This window comes from Xiphophorus maculatus, chromosome 10 (genome assembly GCF_002775205.1).
Source record: "Xiphophorus maculatus strain JP 163 A chromosome 10, X_maculatus-5.0-male, whole genome shotgun sequence".
NCBI lineage: Eukaryota > Metazoa > Chordata > Actinopteri > Cyprinodontiformes > Poeciliidae > Xiphophorus > Xiphophorus maculatus.
In genome coordinates this window covers 16646333-16667160 of record NC_036452.1, presented here as the reverse complement: position 1 = coordinate 16667160, position 20828 = coordinate 16646333, and the positions used below count along the sequence as shown (strand labels likewise).

The following is a 20828-nucleotide window of genomic DNA, read 5'->3' as shown; positions in this document are numbered from 1 at the left end:
ATTGGATGAGCACCAAGGTTTCTTGGGAATTGTAGTTGGCAGCAGGAACTAGAAACGGTCGGTACAGGCGCATTTTGCGGCGTTTTCTTGACATAAAATGCAATTTTTAATGTAAGGTGGTTCTGTCAAAAGCTGAAGAAGGATATGCCTTAATGTATTTCATACGTGAGTATATGAAGTTATGGTCTTTTTCAAACGAAATTTTTGTTTTTTCTTAGATAAGTGACAAGCAGTGAAGCTCGCTAGCTTCGCTCTTGTTGCTACTCAGCTTCCAGAGATCAACCTTTTAACATGTGACTGCTAATTTACAAAGCATTCTGTTCAGGTTGTTGCATTTGGACTAATTTGTGGCAAATATTTAAATAAAGCAAATTCTAATTTGTCTCATTAAAATGTCTGTCAGGCTCAGTGACAGAAAAAGCAGGCTATCAGGAAGCTAGCAACAGCTAGCTCTGTTTATGAACAGAACGAGAGACGCGGTTTGTTCAGAGGAACGGTTCAGAGGAACGGGGTTCATACGGTGCTTAAAATGCTTGAATTTCAATTAGGTGTTTTCAAGGTTTGGAAAGTGCTTGATTTCTTTATGAAGTCATTGAAAGTGTTTGATATTGAAACTGCGGTTTTGTAATGAAGTGCAATCCAACGTTTAACTAAAAGCCTAAATTTGGAATACGTTATTTACAGTTGAAACCATAATTTTTCATTCACCTAGTAAAAATAATTTTTTCCCCTCACTACCTAAAGTTAAATCAGTCTAAACGTCTCTTGTTTTATGCCAGTTAGAATCACCAAAATTGCTGATATTTGGCAGGTACGATCGAATTGAAATTTTGTAAAACGCTGTAATAAAATTAGTCTTGGTTGTTGACTGTAAAAAGCTGGATACGAAACAGGCCCTGGCTCTTTTGAGTGGATTTTCACTATATTAGTGAAAATATCTAAATGTACTCTTTAGGTATATTGCTCTTTGTGAACTGAGTACGTGTTTCACCTTTTGAGTTGAATTAATTAAAGTTTTAGGAGCATTGCAATTTGCTGACATGCACAATGTCAGCAAATTGACATTGCTAAAGATTAAAAGATTAATCTTTTAATCTTTAGAGTAAAAGATTAACCTTAAAAAAGATCTGAGATACCTGGAAATTCATCAGCGCAGAAGGAAACGTAGCTCTGTTTTGAAAAATTTAAACATTGACTTTAAATAAATCCAAAGTGGTTTGTAGTAGAACCCTCTGTTAACCAGCATTAAGTGGGAAAACCTTTTATATTTTCAGATGGTTCCCAGGAGCTAAAACAAGACTGACTTTATCATCCTTTTGCATGTGACAATATCATCTGCAGGTAAAAGATGTCATTTTAAATACATATTAACCAATACTAGTTCACCTCTAACCACTGAGCCTTTCAACTGAAAACTTGCAACGCAGTAGCGGAAGGTCTTCAGATCATGTGTCCGGGTTTTACGAGATCTTTTTCCTGTCTCTTCTTTTGTCTTCATCATGTCCAGTTTCCTCAAATATTTAGGGTCAGAACACACAGTGTTGACCTTGTAAAGTGCAGGAAGTTTGTTAGAATCGTATTTGCTCTTCAGGTTGGGATGGTGATGCCAAGTTTTAATACACTGAAAGCTTGTTGTTGAGCTGCTGAGGCGGCTTCCTCTGCCCGCACTTCAGCGGTTTTCGATGATGATTTTATTTTGTGGTCTGAAAGTGCATTTTCAGTAATGATAATTAAAAAAAAAAAACTGGCATCCGTTTGATTTAAAAAAAACAAAGAACTGTCAACAACTGAAATGCAGCTTGAACGATTGAACAAATTGCTGCTCGGACTGTGTTTTTATTTTGTCCTAGATTGAGAGAAATAACTAGAAAACAGGATGAGTTTCTAAATTGCATTTTTGCGGCCTGTGTTACAGTGTCGGTTTCTTTCCCGATATTTGGCACCATTATTCTGAGAAACATGGAAACAAGGTCATTTGAGCTTGTTCGTGTAAACCGTGATTTCTTTCTCTGTACTTCCTGCCTTGGAGAACAAATAAACAAGTGAGACCTCCCCTCTTCTGCATCTCCATTTACTGCTTCCTTCTCACAAGTCCAAAGAAGCTACTGATGGTAGTGTTTCAGTGCTGATGTTTTAATAATCTATTCGCTTTTGTTGCTGCGGCAGCTGAGGCCAGCCTTAGTGACACATCCCGTCCGTACGTCATCCAGATGAGGAATGCTGGCAGCATGCAGCCGGTTTTTAGAAGAGATGCAGGAGTTTGGCCACAAACAAGAAGTCTTCTCTACAAGAACCTGCTCATCAAATGGAGGACCAAGCAGCAGAGCCTCCAGGTATTCACGTTCTCTTCTGCTGACTTCAGTCTTTTTCTTTTTTCTTTGCTTTTGCATCGAGTTTTCTCAATACTCTACAGCTAACGGAAGATGCGACATTGCTTTCTTCAAAATACCAACTCTACATTAGGTAGAATGAAAAGTTGTTTGTTGTTTCCATTCCCTCTTTGTTAGGGCATGCATCTTTAATCTGGCTTTAAGTTGCATTGATGCATTTTTAATGGCTCAGCATAGCAGCTTTGAACTTGCACACTTTGCCTCAGATAAACTCTTAACTTCTTACCAGGAATGGCAATCATTATTGTTGCTGTTATCTGGAACTTGTCCATTGATTTAAAATCAACCTAGTTGTGTGAAATAATACTGTTTTCTGTAGTCTGCTAATCTCAAGTGAGCTAAATCATCTTTCTCATACCCATAATTCATCTTTCCCACAGAACTGTCAGTCCAATTGAAAAAAAATAAAGTGCTTATAAAACACTCAAACAAGTAGAGTTAATGGAATATATCAATCTCTCATCAAGTCATTACATACGAGTTTCATTTTAGTCGGGTAGGAAGACAATTCCATAGAAAGATACAGATATGGCATTGTATATTATTATATATTATATATTGACTGTGTGTCATATACAATTTGCTCACCAGAAGCAAATTATCTGGACATTTGGAGATCCTGCTGCATGAGCTCTGTACCTCATGTACCCCACGTATACCAAACGTGTGTCACTGGACCAGAATAGATGCAACTCTGACTCAACCACACCATCAGTGATCTAATAATAATTTTCTCCCATTGTGTGCTCTTGTCTGCACAAAACAAATTTCAGTCTTGTAGCTTACCGGTCGATTGTAACGTGACATGAAACCGACTGTTTGTCCTTCTTTCTGCATAATTCTGCACTCTCACAGCATTGACGCGTTATTTCCAGACAGTCGGTTGGCGACTTGACAAAAGTAACATACCTGGTTGTGACGCAGAAGAACGTTGTGAATTCAGAAGTAACACACACCCTTCTAACATGGTGTTCCAGAAACATGTGGTTCCTCCTGTGTAGGAACTACAATGTTGCATGTTTTTTACTACATAGTACACTTGACAGCATGCGATAGGTATAACCCCAACACTGGCTCTAAATTGCAGCTTGCTGGTCATCTTTCTACTAGTGCAGTTTGCCTCTGCGGTCCTGCTCCCAACCAGCAGTTAAATGCTGAAAAGATGCCAATCAGGTGGGAGCTCTTGCTGTTCTCCCAGGCTGTACTTCAAAGTGTAGTTGGATATGGGCTGTCTGGATGGTGTGGTAACCCTATGGCCTAACTAAAGTCCCAACTGGCTTGTATGTGGCTTGTTGCCTTGAAATGATGAGGAGAAAAAAATACTGCTCCCGTCACATGATTTTGGTGCTCCCTCTCCTCATTCATGCACAGTCCTCTCTCAAATCCTCTACACAAAGTACAACTTCCTGCTCTGATAGCTCTGATAGAGGACGCTGCAAACACAACCAGTTTGTAGCTTGATTATTTTTTGTCAGTTCTAATATTTAATGTATTTATTGTAGAAGTAGCTGGTACAAACCTTTAAATTTAAGAGATTTTTCTCATCGGAAGAGTCTTTAAGCAAAGTACATTTTGTGGAAAAATTTTGAATTTTATGCTTCATTCATTAAATAGATTAACAGGAGGTTCCGTGTTGGTGTGTGTGTGTCTGTGTGTGTGTGTTCAGGAGCTGATCCTCCCTCTGCTGCTCCTGGGTCTCCTTATTCTCATCAGCACCCTGAACCCTCATGTTTATTATGGCGCCATCAACACGGCCGAGCTGCCGAATGACGATTTCTTCCAGAACCTCAAAGGCCTGGCCTTCACACCCATCACCAACATCACCAGTCACATCATGGATGAAGTGGCCCATTTCATAAGTAAGTCGTTGCCTTCCATGTGTTTCATCTGCGATTCGGAGGAGGCCAGAAGATAAAGCGGCATCATCAAACCGAACCAAATGGTTCTTACTGTTTGTCTTTGCAGGTGTGCAGGACCGCCTGGAGATGTTTTCCAGCGAGGAGGAACTGGAGAACGCCAGCTTGTATGAATCGTCCAGCTACATCGGCGTGGTGTTCTTGGACAGCTCTGCCACGTCTTACACACTGCGCTTTCCACACAACAAGCTGCCCCTGCCGAGTGATTACACAGAGTCTATTGGTAAATAACCGATGAACTACTATTTGAGTTCATCTGAGGGTAAAGGAAAATGTGTACGGCATTGTGAAAAGCAATTTTTTTAAGTGTCACCCATAAGTAGTTTAGATTATTCTTCTTGTCTGAAGTTTGTTCTTTTGTTGTTCTCCCTCTAGCCAGCTGTTACAGCAGCATGTTGAAATGCAGAGCTGCAAATTATTGGTACTCTGGTTTCACCCGCCTCCAGTCTATGATTGATGCAGCTATCATTGAGGTGAGACGTAGTGGACGTCATTGTCCTCCAGAGGTCAAGCGAAGCATCTTTTTCTCTTGGTTTAAAAAAACAAAAAAAAACACAACACGCTACATTTACATTAGAGCATTTCTATAAAGGGTGTACTTTGTTATATTTCATGTTCACATTTCTAATTAACTCTAAAAACATGTTTAATTTTCAGACATACCTTTTTGTTTTGTTTTTTTACTCATCATACTGCTTGTGGTCATTAATTTGTGCGTAGATGCAGTCCAAACGGCCAGTGCGGAAGGAGCTGGATATAAAGGTGGTGATGATGGGCCAGCCGGGCTCCGTGGAGGTGCACAAGTTTCCCCATGCCCTCATCTCCATCTACCTGGTGTTGGCCTTCACACCCTTCGTCACTTTCCTCATCGTCAACGTTGCAGCTGAGAAGGAGCATCGGCTGAAAGACACCATGACCATGATGGGGCTGTACGACACGGCCTTCTGGTGAGGCATTTGTTTGTATGTTGCTGATATAAAATAATCCGTTCTCATATATGTTAAGTGTTATGAGTTCTTGCTCTCTCCAACAGGTTGTCATGGGGTCTTCTGTATGCTGCTCTGGTGACTGCCATGTCCATCCTCATGGCCATCATCGCCACGTACACGGCACTGTTCCCCAACAGCGACTTTTTTGTCATCTTTTCACTCATCTTCCTCTATGGAATATCATCTGTGAGTCATCTGCATAGACTCAGAAAAAAAGTGGGATTTTTCCCCGTCAGCAGTTTAACAGTAATAAACTTGAGCCTGCAATGTTTATCATAGGACGGGGCGATAAATCGATTTTGTTGAATTTTCAGTTTTTTAAGATTTAATTTTTGGACAATCTGGGTTTGTTTTTTTCCCACCAATACAGTCCTTGGGTTTTCAGACCTTTCAAGACCTACCGTCTTGTTTATCACTTCTAGTTATTTTGACTGTGATTTCAGGTCAACTCACTGAAAGAATGATTGAAAACATATCCAGTTTTATATATACAGTAGATAGATATATATATGTATTCTGTCATTTGTAAATTGGAATTTGTGTTAAATAAAATAAAAACTTCGATTTTATTTTTTAGCCAAGTTGCCCAGTCCCAATTTATCGGTCGCTGTTCTGAAACTTTTAGAGGTGTCCTTCATCCAACATACCCTGTTGCATTCGGGTTAGACACCCATGTATGACACTATAATCCAAGGTAAAATTTTGACAATTATTATTTTTTACCTTCTCAGATTTTCTTCTCCTTCATGTTGACTCCGTTGTTTAAAAAGCCCAAGTTTGCCAGCACCGTGGGCTCCATGCTGACGGTGGTGTTCGGCTGCATGTCGCTGTTCACCGTGTTGATGAGAGACTTCCCACAGCCGCTGGTTTGGCTTCTCTGCCTGCTCTCTCCCAGTGCATTCTCAATTGGTATTGCACAGGTTAGCTACACATGTTTCATCACAAACCCACTTAACATCACACAGTTTTTCCATGTGTATAAAAGATTAATTATTTCTGCCACCTCTTGGCGAGTCCATTGCCTCCATCATTGTAATTCACAGTTTCTCTGAAAAACGTATTGCATTTATTTAGGCTGAACTTTAAATTAGTTTTTTTTTTAATCCCCTAGGTAGTTTACCTGGAAGCACAGGGAGATGGTGCTGTGTTTTCCTCCTTGACCAATGGGCCTCATCCACTCTATGTTCCTCTGGTCATGCTGGCTCTGGACTGTATTCTTTACCTTCTGCTGGCTCTCTACTTAGACCAGGTGCTGCCTGGTGAGTAAAGCAAAAAAAAAAACCAAAAAAAAAAACACAATTTTTGTGTTTATTCTTTTTTTACACTATTTATAAAAGGTTCAATTGTGCTTTAATGTATTTAGAGAAATAGTATGATTGTCTTTTTTTATCATGTATGAACTGTGAGAGATCTACAAGGATCAATATTGGGACCATTGTTATTTATTTAGCTGTACCGCATGGATGATGTTGGTGCAGCGTGTCTCTTCCATTATGAGATTATGAGTGGGTAGTCAAATAATAGATATTTGTCTAATATGCAGGTGACTTTGGAATCAAGCGATCCATGCTGTACTTCCTGAAGCCGTCTTATTGGTCCAAACACAGAAAGCGCTACGTTGAAGTGAGCTCAGTGTACGATGCCGAGGCGAACGGCGCTCCTGGTGGAGATGAATGTGTTGAGCCCGTTTCCCCCGAGTTCAGAGGGAAAGAAGCAATCCGGTAAATTTCCATTCCTGCTTCAGAATTTTTTGGGGGTTTTTTTCCTCTTGCGTGGTTTCTAAGTAGAGGGAAAAAAACATGAGAAGAAGGGTGAATTATCTCAAACAGGTCTCCTTGGTAGCAAATTGAGCTAAAACAAAAACGTGGAAGCAGATTAGAAAATTCTGGATATTAAAAAATTAAACGGTTTCTGCTTGTTCAATCACATTCTTAATTTTTTGCTATTTTTTTGTCATTTGTGATATTTAATGGAGTGCATTCTTGCTGCTTCTACAGAATCAAGTTTGTTAGCAGCAGCTTTTAAAAACTGGACAGTTTTCATTTAATCAAGCCCACGTGCATGTAGGAACACAATGAAAAAGAACGAATACATTTGCAGCAATCATAGAAGTGCTTGCTGCTGGTTTTTGTCGTTTTGGGTTAATTTTTAAAAAAAAAAGTTAGTGCACTTTAAGAAAACGTTCAGAGGAATGTTTGGCAAATTCACTGACCCCTGACCAATTAATCATTTGGCCATAAGAGGCTCTTAAACTCAGTAAATTCAACAGACGTTTTTTAAATAATAATAAAAAAATTCTAGTTTAAAATAAAATTCCAGCTGTTTTTGAAACAATTTGAATAACTTTCCAAAAGCCTGAAGATCTCATAAAAATTAGCACATTCTTGTATTACAAAGAGGGCAACAAAATGTGACGACATGAAGTTTGCATAAAACCCTTTTCACTGCTGTAGGGAAAACGCTCATTAAAAAGCTTTCTTCTGATTCTGCTTCTCTTTTTTTCCCCCTCAGCATCAGCAACATCTGTAAAGTGTACAAAGACAAGGACACCACAGTGGAGGCTCTGAGAGGTGAGCATGAAGATTTTTGCCTCAGAACAGTTTGATCCGTTACTGGTTTTACTGACGCTCTGCTCCTTTACTCCCAACTGGCCCTCAGGGTTCACGTTTGACATCTACGAGGGTCAGATCACAGCTCTGCTGGGACACAGCGGCGCCGGAAAGTCCACGCTGATGAACATCCTGTGCGGCATCTGCCCGCCCACCAACGGCTCGGCCACCATCTACGGCTCTCCCGTGGCGGAGATCGCAGAAGGCTCGGAGATGAAGCAGCTGGTGGGAATCTGCCCTCAGTTCAACATCATCTTTGATGTGCTGACTGTGGAGGAGCACCTCAGGATATTCGCTGCCATCAAAGGGATCCCACCTGCAGATATTGATGCTGAGGTACCGGGATGATCAAAATGCTGCTTTCTACCATGTGGTTGAAAGTGTCAGTCCTATATTTTATTTCGGACATTTTGGACGGCCCTTTTATTCTTTTTTATTTACGAAAAAATACTTAAGTGTCTGTTTCTTGATTAATTGAGATCAAAAGCAATGTATTTCATTGAACTCCTGATTTTAAAAACCTATGTTGCAACCATTAAACTGTTATAAAAACTTTTTAAAAGGACCATTTTCAGGTGCACTGAACAGTAGAAAGTCTAAATTTGAATCCTTTTCCCTGATTATGTTTCTGTGACAGGTCACCAGAGTGCTGAAGGATCTGGACCTGGAGAAAATCATGACGGCTCAGGCAAAGAATCTGAGTGGAGGCCAAAAGAGAAAACTCTCTGTGGGCATCGCCATCCTCGGAGATCCTAAGGTATCAGGATGATTTGAGCTTAATTTATCATGTTAGACCCAAATGGACATAAGCCTTTTTTTACGACGACCTCAAAAAGATTAGCTGTTCACTTGAAAAATCTCCAACTTACCTTTAAAACATTCAAATGAAATTTGCAGTAAGAAAATAGTCTTCTGCTATTATTTGTTTAAAAATCTCATGTTCACTTAAATAATAATTAAAAAAACAATCAACCAGCCCATCTGTCACATCAGATAACTCTTAATGTCTCTTCCAAAATTCTCAACGTGGGTCATTCACTTTCTTTTAATAGTTTCCACTTGCTTTCTTCTTTCAGATTCTTCTCCTGGATGAACCCACAGCGGGAATGGACCCCTGCTCCAGACACCAGGTCTGGTCTCTGCTGAAGAGCCGGCGGGCCGGCAGGGTCATTGTGCTCAGCACACACTACATGGACGAGGCGGACATCCTCGCTGGTGAGAACTCTCCTTTTTCGACTCTGTATTAAGAGCCCCTGTCAATATAAGTGATGCAGTTAGCAGCGGCAGAAAAAATAAATTACACAAAGCTGTTTGGCGCTGTGCTGTCGAGTCTTATCTTAAATCTACAATCTGTTAGATTAAAGGTTGTGGAGCAATACAGTTGTAGCTAGGGCTGAAAAGACTAATCATGATTAATTGATCATTGAAGTAATTATCAGTAATTGATTTATCATTAACTGCAGTATAGACTCAAAAACATTCAGTCAATTTCATCATAGTTTAGTCAATCTGTATTTTAAGTCATATTTGTTCATGAGGATGTTGGTGCAGACGACAGGTTTTTATTGACATCTGTAACCACTGTCACTGCTAGCTTGTTTTAAAGTTAAAGTGTGTGGTTTCCATTGGAAACTTTAGCCATAATTTCAAAGTTCTACATCAGTGTTAAAAGGACCCCTACACAAAATGTGTATGTTTTAAAAATTCTAGACTTACCTTCCTAAAAGATCAATAAAAAGACATTTCTCTTCTAATTAAAAGAGGTCTTGACTATATTGGCATCAAATTTCAGCTGATGGTCGAAGATGTTTCAAAAAAAAATTTGTGTTCTCTCCAGAACTTTAATACACTATAAGTTCATGGAACTCCTTAAAATATGTTATTTTAAGTTCTTATTGTCATGTTTTATTCTAGATCGTAAAGCTGTGATCTCTCAGGGGCAGCTCAAGTGCGTCGGCTCGTCTCTGTATCTGAAGATCAAGTGTGGCGTCGGATATCATCTCCGGTAAGTTAGACCGCACTCTGCCCTTTTTTAAAAAAAAAAAGAGACTGGCAAAATACATGGTGGTGAAGCTATAAACCGTGGCCTTACAGCAAGAAAGTCCTGGGTTTGGATTCAGTTGCAGGTTCTCCCTGTGCATTCGTCTTATTATAACCCGTACACGTTGTTTTCTTCCTCTGCAGAATGTCGATCAGTGAGGGATGTGACACAGAGAAGGTTGCTTCACTGATGAAGCAGCACGTTCCCAAAGCGAAGTTGTCCCGGCAGCACGACACAGAGCTGACTTTCACTCTGCCCTTTGAGAGCATGAGCACATTTTCAGGTGGGATCGGATTTGTGGTTTCTGTTCCTACCTCTGCTCGGCTCTTTTGTAAGCAAGACTGATCCGATCTTCTCAGGCTTGTTCTCGGAGCTCGACTGCCAGCCGCAGTTGGGGATAATTAACTACGGTGTCTCCATGACTACGCTGGAAGATGTTTTTCTGCGTTTGGAGTCAGAAGCTGAGGTGGATCAAGCTGGTGAGTGTGTTAAAAGAAATTTCAGTCCTCAAAATTGGATTTGGTAAAACCTGATTTGTTTTATGATTTTTAATTCCCTCAGACTACAGCGTGTTTAACCGTGAGCAGGCGGAGGACGAATGCGACAACGCGTCTCTGGATGACACAGACCAGCGGCTCATCACTTTCTCAGACAGCAAGTCCGATTCGGTGTCCGGTCACACTCTGTGGCGGCAGCAGTTCAGCACCGTGGCCTGGCTGCACATGCTCAACATGCGCAGGGAGTGGAAAGCCTTCGTTTACACGTGAGTCCCTCACGAACACAGTGTCCGCACATCCTTTAAAAGTCTTACTTTCATGTATCTAAAATGAAGGCCTTAAAATGTCTTAAATTCAGTTTAAAAAGTAAGTTGGCCATAAATACTTTAATAGTAGTTCTTAAATTTTGTCTTGGCAGGACTATTTAATCTCGTATGTTGTATGTATTTTTTTGTTTTTATGGGAATTTCTGTCAGGCAAAAGTTTTAAGTTCTGTGACGCATGCTAATATACCTTTGCTAGCTAGCTAGCTAGCTTTTTTTTGCATCTATTGTGGGTAAATGCAAATATTTCGCCAGCTGGTTGGACAAAGTTTATACATTTCTTTGGAAATATAGGTAATAAATTCCATCCATAATGGTCTTAATAAATCTTAAAGTTGGTAAAACCTGCAGTAGCACTGCTATGAGGGAGGAGAAACGTTTAAAAAATGGCTCAGCATGGATAATTTTACCTCAGGAAAAGATGGAGGGTCACAATCTCAGTTGGTTGGAGGAAAAAGGAGTAAGCTCAATATAAAAAGATCTGATACAGGCTAATTTTAGGTGTAGTTTTCTAAAGGACGGGGTTAGATTTCTGTAATGTCCCTTAAGGTTTCCCAAAGTGTCGTTGATAAATATTTGTTTTTCCTAAATTTATGTCATATTCCATATATTTAAGAATCAGCTGTCCATCATAGTTTTAAGCCTGATTGCAGTGGAAGCTGCCATAAATGCATTGTAGACATTCGTGTTTAAACTTCAAAAATGATCTAGACAGGACTGAGGTCAGAACTTGAATTTTGAATAAAAATCTTTGCCGGATAACTAAAAGTGAACTTTTGCCGACGACAACATGTCAACAACACGCAGCTTTTCTCCTTTTAAAAGCGGACAGAATGTGACGGTTGTCTTCTCTTGCGTTTCAGTCTGGTGCTGTTCCTGCTCTTCCTTTCTTCGGTTCTCATTGTGTCGCTGGTAACGGGAAACATCCAGATTCACTCACAGGAGCGACAGTTCCTCCCCACGTACCTTTTGACAAAGAACGAAGCGCCTCACAGATACGCCACAAGCCTCCTCGTTAAAAACTCAACCAGTGAGTAAAACGGCAGCATGAAATTAAATTAAATATTCCGACTGTTGGATAAGGTTGTTGTTGTTTTTTCTTTCACCAACAGACTCGGATATTTCCGACTTGATCCGCAACCTGGAATCACAGGATATCAAAGTGGAACTGATGAAACAGAAAGACTACATGGAGGCGGCTCCGCACAGCGCTGCCATAAACGTCACAGGGTCCAAAGAGGTAGCAGGGCTTTTGACTGATTATTTGAAGGGCCACTTATTTCAGCCCTGCTCTCTTTGAGAGCTGTAACAATGCTGTTTGCCATTTCTGTCAGGGTTTTAGGTATACCATCGCTTTCAACAGCACCACAATTCATTCCTTACCCATGGCCGTCAATATTCTGAGCAACGCGCTCCTCAGAGGTCTGAATGGAACGGGGCGGATCCGAACCTGGACCAAACCGTTCGACTATGTGAGCCTCCCACAGAGTCGAGACGGCACTTACCAATTTGGGGTTTAAGTAGATGACTGTTTGCACTGCTTGATTCTGCAGCAAATCCCAGATGCGACGTCTTACGCCCTGGTCTACATAGAGGCCATCATGCTGGGAATGCTGGCTGTCGGAATGCCAGCGTATTTTGCAATGGATCACACTCGAGATCGTGAGGTAACCTCTCGCATTCTGCAGTTATCATGATTTAAAGGATGATACAACCACAAAGTAACACAGTACACCACTTTATTTGCCGTAAGATGGACTGACGGATGGCATTAGGAAAAACAGACGTTATAACTGGATCAGATTTTAGAAAGGGCTAAAATCTGTCCAAAAGGTCCCAAAGATTTTTGCAAAACATCCCATAGATTCAGGTTGCTTTTGTAATAAATGTTTTACAAACAATGTACCTTTTTATATACCCATGTGGAGTTTGAACTGTGGAGTTTTAGTAGTTTTACATTTTTGTTAATGTATACAATACTAAGCTATTTAAAAAAATATGGTCCCATATTTTTGGGACCAACATGGAGCCATTAGATTTTTTTTTTTTCAAACCATCTGCTGATGCATAGACCTACCTTTTAATGTTATATAACTTGCATGAGTAAAATGTTTTGGGGGGGTTTTGTTGTTTTTTTAGATAGGGCACCAAAACTGAGGCTTTCCTCTAAATCTGTCCCTGACCATCAGGAAAAATTAAACGTACAGGATGAAATGTTTTAGAAAAAGCCGTGTTCGCATGTTGTGGTGACACAGGGTGCTTGGTGCTTCTTCTCAACGTGAACTGTGAATTTGTGTTTCAACTCAAACTCTGTGCTAAAAGCCTTTTTTACTTATCTTCTGTTTTTATCTGTGGTTTTAATCACCAGTAAGAAGCCTTATCTTTCAATACCAAAGAGTTTGTGTTTCCTGGAGCTTTATATCTGCATACACACAGTACATGCTACAATGACACCACTGCTAGCTGCTACTAAAGTCGGCTGTCGGGGAACCTCGGGTTTCTCATTCCGTTACAGTGGCAATGGCGATAGAGAGGTGGACCGAACCACAGCTTTATGTCAGCATTTTTCATCAGTGATGACGCATGTGAATGGCTCTACAGTTAGCTTAATTAACTGTTGATGAATTTATACTTAACTTCTTTTTTTTTTTCCTCTTTCAGATAAAGTGTCGCTCCACGCTGAGGATCTCTGGCCTGCTACCGTCAGCCTACTGGTGCGGCCAGGCGGCGGTGGACATCCCCCTCTACTACCTCATCCTGTCCTCGATGAACTTCATCCTCTTCTGCTTCCACTCTGGAAACCTGTCGACAAGCAGCAACCTCACCGCTGTGGTCCGTGCTGCTCTTTCCAACACAAACAGATCCTCTCCGACGCGCGAGGATTATTCACCGTTCCTTCACGTCTTCTCTTAGGTCCTCTGCACCGTCGGCTTCGGCCCAGCCATGATCCTCTTCACGTATGTCGTTTCTTTCGGATTCACGCGAGTGCAGAGCAACAGAGACTTCTTCTCTTTCATCTGCATGATGGTGAGACGATACGGACATTAATCTAAAAGGAATCTCTGGGTTCAATACAGCTTCTTTTTGTTGCGGTTTAACGTGTTTGCTGGTTGTTTTCTGTAAATAATTTTTTTTCTGCCTCAGGTGTGTGTGGTGTCGGCCTCCGTCGTGCAGCTGTCGTTTGTGAACGACAACCCCGAACTGACCAGAACTCTCCACAACATCTTATGTCTTTTCAACCCCCTGTATCCTCTGATGGGTTGCCTCAACTGCATCACCAAGGTGGGAGTGGGAAAACTACACTGATCTCTGATTAAAAAGTTATCTAGATCAATATTTCCTGGAGCATTCATTTAAATATGCATGGTAGTACGTTTCAAAATAGTCCTATAAACACACAGAAGTCTTCATCTCATTGTTACTGCATGTATTTTATATTTATGTGCACATAAAGAAAAAATTCTACTACTTCTGCTTTGCTAAAACCTATTTAAAGTCTTTTTAAGCTCTGTGTATTTTAGGAATTGTGTAAATATCGCTAAAATTTATGCTTGGTTGTTAACATTTCTGTATTCAAGGGGATTTTGATAAATACAAATACTTTAAAAATGGCAAATGAATCGAGATCTACAATAATGAAACATTACATTCATAACTTTCAAGGTTATATTTAAGGGCCGTTTAATACATAATCTCGGTGCAGTTTTTTATTTTAACTTCTTCCTTGAAAATTTTAAACTCGTAATACGACAAAAGAGTATTTAGATTTAGGAATTAGAAATCCTTTTAAACCAAAATAATATATATATTTTGACTTTAGTTTCATTTCTGCTAATTCCTGCTAATTCTAGGTTTTCATTAGAGATTGGGGAATCACTGCTGCTGCGTTTCTTTTCCCAGGCAACATTCCTTCCTGTTCTGTACGAGGAGAACTTCTTGTGGAAAAGTCTGCTCATTTCTGTTGTAGCCGTACGTTTTTTGGGGGGTTTTTTTTATCATCTCAGACATTTACAAACATCCAGAGGAAGATTTTATTTACTTTAAACCATCTGTTTGCGTTTTTGTTTTCAGCCTTACATGCAGTGCATCCTTCTGCTTTTCTTGCTCCGGTGGTTGGAGGTCCGATTCGGAGGAAGGGCGATGAAGAGCGATCAGCTCTGCAGGTGATGATCACATTACAAGGACGATCGCTGCACGATAATTTAATACGGGGCTATAATGGTCCATAGAAACGATAAGCCGTGACGTTAAAGATGCTGAACTGTGACAGGATCTCGTCCAAGTCGAAGGCCAAACCGGAGCGGATCCCGGAGGAAGGGCAGAACGAGGATGAGGACGTTCAGATGGAGAAGGCCAGAGTGAAGGAGGCACTCACTTGTCAGGCTTGTGAGGAGGTGACGAAATTTCAAAATAAAAACCGTTTTAGGAGACCAAATAAATTTAAAAACTGCTGACGTTAAAGCTCGAGTTTGTTGTATGTTCGTCTTTCATCATCTCCCTCTTGTCGGTTAAACGTTCAACATGACCACAAATCTTCTTTTTCCAGAAACCAGTTGTGGTTGTTAATAACCTAAGAAAGCAGTACAAAGGCAGGAAGGAAGGGTTCTCCTTCACCCAGAAGACCAAAGTAGCCACAAAGAACATCTCGTTCTGCGTTCGCAAAGGTACAGGTCTTTTTGTCGTCTTCTGTGCCGCCACGCTTTCTGCCACACTTAGAAGAACAAGTTGTGTGGAAAACAGGGACGAAGGTCATCTGCGGGCTGCGTTTCCAGGAGAAATAACTTGCTGTTTTCTTCAGGGGAAGTTCTTGGCCTGTTGGGCCCCAACGGATCAGGAAAGAGCACTGTCATGCACATGCTGTCAGGCGACACTGACCCCACGGCTGGTCAGGTACACAACAAGCCTTCGTTTTAACATTTTAAACCTGTTTCTGTTTGTGAAAGCAATAAAAACAGTGAGATAAAAAAAAAATATGTCCACTGAGAACAGCAGGGAGCTCCACTATAAACACATCAACTGAAAAATCCCCAATATTGTGCAAACCTGGTTAAATGTGGAGTTTAAAAACAGAATCCATGTGAAACATTTCAAGGAAGTAATGAAATTGCAGTTTCCAGTCTTAAGTAGATTCGTGTTCCGTTTGGGTCCAGATCCTGATGGGAGACTACAGCACCGAGTTTCGTCCGGTGGAAAATCCTCTGGAGCACGTCGGCTACTGTCCCCAGGTGAACCCTCTGTGGCCCCGGATCACCCTGCAGGAACACCTGGAGGTCTACGCTGCCATCAAGGGTCTAAAGGGCCAAGAAGTCCCGGGCATCATAAAGCGGTGAGTCTTCAGCTGCATGATACACTGCAAAAAAACAGAATCTTACTAAGTATTTTGGTCTAGTTTATAGTGCAAATATCTTAATGTACTTGAAATAGGACAAAACTAGCTTACAAGTAACTTTTCAGGAAGCAGTATTTGTTTGTTTTAAGTCAATACTTTCTTAACATTAGCTTAAATATCGACTCTAGTTGTAAGTTTAAAGATTTGCCAGTGGAAGAAGACATTTTTGCCATATTGTAAGTTAAAATGTCTTGTTCCACTGCTGGATTATGTCACCTATAACCAGTACTTATTGACTTAAAACAAGCTCCTACATCTTGCAGAAAAGTTACTTGTATAAGACAGTTTTGTCTTATTTCAAGAGTACTAAGATATTCAAATTATATAGTAGACCAAAAATACTTGGTAAGATTTTGTGTTTTTACAGCGTAAACTCTCAAAGCTTTCAAAATCCAGAGAAAAACAAAAAACTTTTTAATTTTTATTTTATTTTCAAGCTTGGAAGTTGTTTTAAACACACTAATCTAATATTAAATGCTATTTTATAACCGCTGCAGAGTGTCGAACGCTTTGGAGCTGAAAGAACATTTAAACAAACAGGCCAAGAATCTCTCCGCAGGACTCAAACGGAAGGTGAGAGCAGCTTTAAATGGTCAGACACCCAGATATGCGGTTAATGTCTTTTCTGTTTGCTTGCACTGAGAGTGTTTATATGTGGTTCCAGCTTTGCTTTGCTCTGAGTATGATCGGGAATCCTCAGATCGTCCTGCTGGATGAGCCGTCGTCAGGAATGGATCCCAAGTCGAAGCAGCGGATGTGGTGAGACTCGGCGTAACGGGGAAGAGCTACCGACTCTGGAAACCTGGTGAAACTCACAGTTTGTCTTTCTGCAGGAGGGCCATGCGTGCTGCGTTCAGGAACCATCAGCGAGGAGCCATCCTCACCACACACTACATGGAGGAGGCAGAGGCTGTGTGCGACCGCGTCGCCATCATGGTTTCTGGCCAGCTGAGGTTCTTCCTTCCTTGGAAATCTTTTTTTTCCTTCTTCTTTTTATTCTTTTAAACAAATCTGATCTTTATGGGATTGCCAGTTCCTGCATTTTAACCGTCTCTCTCCCATCAGATGCATCGGCTCCATCCAGCACCTGAAGGCAAAATACGGACAAGGCTACAGTCTGGAGGTGAAACTGAGAGAGGAGCTGACGGGACTCCAGCAGGTGGCGCTGCTGCACAAGGAGATCCTCCGAATCTTTCCTCACGCCGTCCGACAGGAGAGGTGCGCTCAAAGGATTAGCAGCTGAATCTAGAAAGATAAATGGCTCTCTTTACCGCTTTTGTCTTTTCTCCCTCATTGTGCTTTAGGATTCAGCTCTTAGTAACCAACCGAATTAAAAAGCAATTTAAGGTTCCTGCTGGGTGAAGACGGAGAATATCTGATCCAACTTTATTTGTGATTTCAGAATTTTTGCTTTCTTTTAGCAAGCTCCATAAATATGCTGTATGTTGTTGCTCTGTGCAGCTTCACCACTCTGATGGTTTATAAGATCCCCATGGAGGACGTCAAGTCGTTGGCTCACTCTTTCTCCAAGTTAGAGAACGGTGAGTTTGTAAAAAAAAAAAAATTAAAAATGCTTTAACATGTGGAACATAACTACTAAACCATTTATTCTCATTTCTTTGTTTTCAGCCAAACAAACCTTTAACTTTGAGGAGTATAACTTCTCTCAGTCAACACTGGAGCAGGTAGGTGGAGAAACGGAGCAAGTTGTATTAATTCATCACAAGTTTGAATTTTATGCTGATTTTCTTGATGCTTACAGGCTCAATTATATCCAAACTAACCGAAATTTACCTCTTACCTAGTTCTACCTTTCCACATGTTTTCCGTAGCCTTCATCAAGCTGCTGGAATCATTCTGGCTGATTTTTGACCGTTCTTGAAAGAATTGGATCAAATGAAATTGAAGCTGACTACTGTGCACTATGCTGCTCTCAGGAGTCAAGCCAAACTACAGACTAGAGTCTGTAGTTTGAAGTAGAAGGAGAGAAATTCAACTTAATCCACCAAAGGAAGGTTTAGTTAAATGCATTTTTTGTTCAAGGTTTGGAAAACAGCCTTTAATGTTTACATACAATGCATTTGGCACACAGTGATGTAGTGAATTAACACGGTTTGACCTTCGTGCTTAATGTCTCAGACATGTTTTGAACAGCAATATTCAAAACCCATGATTCAATATTAAGCTTCATAGCTTAATATTGAATCATGTTTCCATTGAGACTCATTTCTGATTACATTTTCCTCCAGTGTATTTAAAGTTTTATAAACTCCTAGAAGAAATCCTGCCAAGTTCATGTAGAACTTTAAAAGCTCAGGTTGGAGCTCTGGGAAATTCATTCCAGTAGCTTGATGTTAGGCTGCTTGGTCTGTCTCTTCTGGAACACCAAATTTCAACCACTTAACTGTTGATATTACAATGAGCCAGTTCCAATAATGGTGGAATAATCCCACAGCATGACTGTTTTCTCCCTTTACAATGTGTCCCCTCCTGGTCTTCCTGTTCCTCAGGTGTTCCTGGAGTTTGCCAAGGAGCAGGAAAACGACGAGGACGAGGTGGGTCCCCTGAGCACGACCTTCCAGTGGCAGCGGCTGCAGCAGGACGCCGCCGTCTCCGCCAACCACGTGGACAGCGTCGTGCGCCAGCTCTGAACTCGCCCGACGTCGAGCGCTCGCCACAAGCTCCAGTAAAAGGCCTCGGAGGCTGGCCGGTTGGGCCTGGCTGCTCAGCTCGGAGGTGTGCATGCGTTTTAAACCTTCGTCCGCTGGTGCTCCGTGTTCTCTGAACCGCACCGAACTAGCACGTTCCTCGGCCCGCCGAAGCTACGCCTCCTCCCCTTTCGTCCTGTTTGTCTCCGTTCTTCACAGGGATTCGGTTTCTGAGGATAGTTTTGGATGTTTTCGATCTCTGGTCATGGCGGCCCGTTGGGTCGTACCTTTACGAGTTTTATTATTTGTTGTGTTTTTGAAAACAAAAATTAATCACATCACCAAAGCAGCACATCTCTAAAATCTCATCCAGAGGGGGGCGCTGCAGCTCCTGACTTCTCAGAAAGCTCTGAGAGGGAATGTTGTCGAGTATCCACACTAGTACATGTAGCACAGCGCCCTCTACCCTCAACCGTGGAGCACTGCAGTTGACTTTCTGTTTTTTGGGGGAGCGGAGGGGGATTTTGTTGTGAATGTGCCTGAGAAGAACGTCGCTAACTCTGAGGAGTTCCTCACGTCCTGGTTCTTCACTCTGGTGCCACTTCTCTTCACCCAGATGTTTGATTTCTTCAGCTTTGCTCTTGTCTGTGTTGGTGATGCTGTAAATACTGGTTCTGTGTCACTGCAGATGTTCCTGCAGAAACTTGCATTCATACAAGCAGGTGCATCGTTGGCGCAATACCTACCAAGAAATTGTAATTTGTTTTACCAATTTCAGGGGATAGAAGGGTGAGATAAAGGGAGATTCCTTTTCTAAATGGTGCGAAACGTCAGATTCTTGTCAGGTGAAACCATCCAGCAATGATTTGTTCCTGTTTTTCAGTGTCAGGAATAATAAATGGTTTTGTTTCTTATCTCAAGCAGATTTTATTTTATTTTTTAACCTATTGTATTATTTGACCAGTCAGGAACAAAAGTGAAGATGAGATTTTTGTTTTCGATCAGCAGACCTTATTCACATTTAAATGTTGCTCACATGGAGCTCAGTCAAACACTGACACTGCCTTCACTTTAACTTGTGATATGTGATGTTTTCACTCCTTTTTCTTGCTTAGAGATTTACGTTCAAAATGTAGCCATCCAGAAAGCATCCGTCTTCGTGATACTACTCCTGCTGCTCTCAGACCGGCAGCGACACCACAGGAAAACCTAAATGTTTTCTGTTCTGTGGGAAAGAGAGAAGGTTTATTTTATTTTTCGTTTTCAGGTGTTGGTATATTTGCACTGTTTCTGGGAGATTTTTATAATTTTTTGGTTTAAAATATGCAATCTTTGTAAATTCTCTGTGGACTGAGATTCTTATTTAAAAAGTTACGGTTTGTCTGTGTTGTGTTTGCTCTCGTGTCGTCTCTGTGTCGGAGGGAAAACTCTTCAGTGATGAATTTTGTGGTCTCTATTTAACCTTTTTAAGAATAAATGTTTATTCAATTAAAACGTGTATTTAATGGTAGCATTTTTCCCCCCCGTTAATTAAAACAAAGCTCTTTTCTTGCAGAATCATTAGGAAGGTTGCCCCACATGCAAAATGTGCTTGCAGACAGTGTTATCCAGAGAAGGCAATGCATTGAACATGGTAGTGTGTGTAGGGAAGCACCACCCATTATTTTTGCTAAATTCAACTAAACTTTATGCTGTCTTGAAATGAAAAAGCTGCCTTTTGCATCTGGCATTTATCAAATATCACCTTGTTACTGTGGGATATTAGTCACAACTTGTCTACGTGAGTATTTTAGAGTTGTTGGATTGGACATTTAATTTAAGTGAAAAGCAAAAGTACTGAGTAATACCTACATGTCATACTTAATACAACAGATTTGCATCAAGTTTAATGAGAAAATCCAAGAGGAACCAATAAGCAACATTTTCAGACTCCTTTAATGAAACCATAACAGTGATCCAGCACTTTTCTTATCACACAGGAGACATGGGACCTTGGTAAAGAAAACCGATTTAAGTCCCCAATTAT

The 20828-nt window shown here is 40.9% G+C and overlaps 1 protein-coding gene across 2 annotated transcripts; it reads left to right on the top strand.

The window, feature by feature from the left end:
- Positions 1-19: 19 nt before the first annotated feature.
- Positions 20-20302, top strand: LOC102220090 (ATP-binding cassette sub-family A member 5-like). 2 transcript variants are annotated; one of them, XM_023341049.1, is made up of 39 exons: positions 20-165; positions 1275-1341; positions 2167-2333; positions 4057-4249; positions 4356-4529; positions 4682-4779; positions 5027-5253; positions 5340-5481; positions 6027-6215; positions 6407-6554; positions 6839-7016; positions 7807-7865; positions 7954-8240; positions 8542-8661; positions 8981-9119; positions 9819-9909; positions 10089-10228; positions 10305-10424; positions 10507-10708; positions 11629-11795; positions 11878-12005; positions 12100-12237; positions 12319-12432; positions 13427-13597; positions 13679-13792; positions 13910-14047; positions 14666-14734; positions 14837-14928; positions 15036-15159; positions 15312-15429; positions 15564-15655; positions 15916-16091; positions 16652-16727; positions 16819-16913; positions 16988-17107; positions 17220-17372; positions 17616-17695; positions 17784-17839; positions 18665-20302. In XM_023341049.1, exons 3-39 carry the CDS (start codon positions 2211-2213, stop codon positions 18803-18805), a joined length of 4992 nt encoding a protein of 1663 aa, XP_023196817.1. In that variant the 5' UTR covers positions 20-165; positions 1275-1341; positions 2167-2210; the 3' UTR covers positions 18806-20302. The 2 variants fall into 2 exon arrangements, with proteins under 2 accessions (XP_023196817.1, XP_005805417.1); XM_005805360.2 differs by lacking the exon at positions 1275-1341.
- The last annotated feature ends 526 nt before the right edge of the window (positions 20303-20828 follow it).

What these genes read in the sequence shown, in the direction of transcription:
- LOC102220090 (XM_005805360.2), top strand. An exon ending in GCAGCAACCTCACCGCTGTG is followed by an intron (nt 13,598 to 13,678) that starts GTCCGTGCTGCT and finishes GTCTTCTCTTAG; the next exon opens with GTCCTCTGCACCGTCGGCTT. An exon ending in AAGTCGAAGCAGCGGATGTG is followed by an intron (nt 16,914 to 16,987) that starts GTGAGACTCGGC and finishes GTCTTTCTGCAG; the next exon opens with GAGGGCCATGCGTGCTGCGT.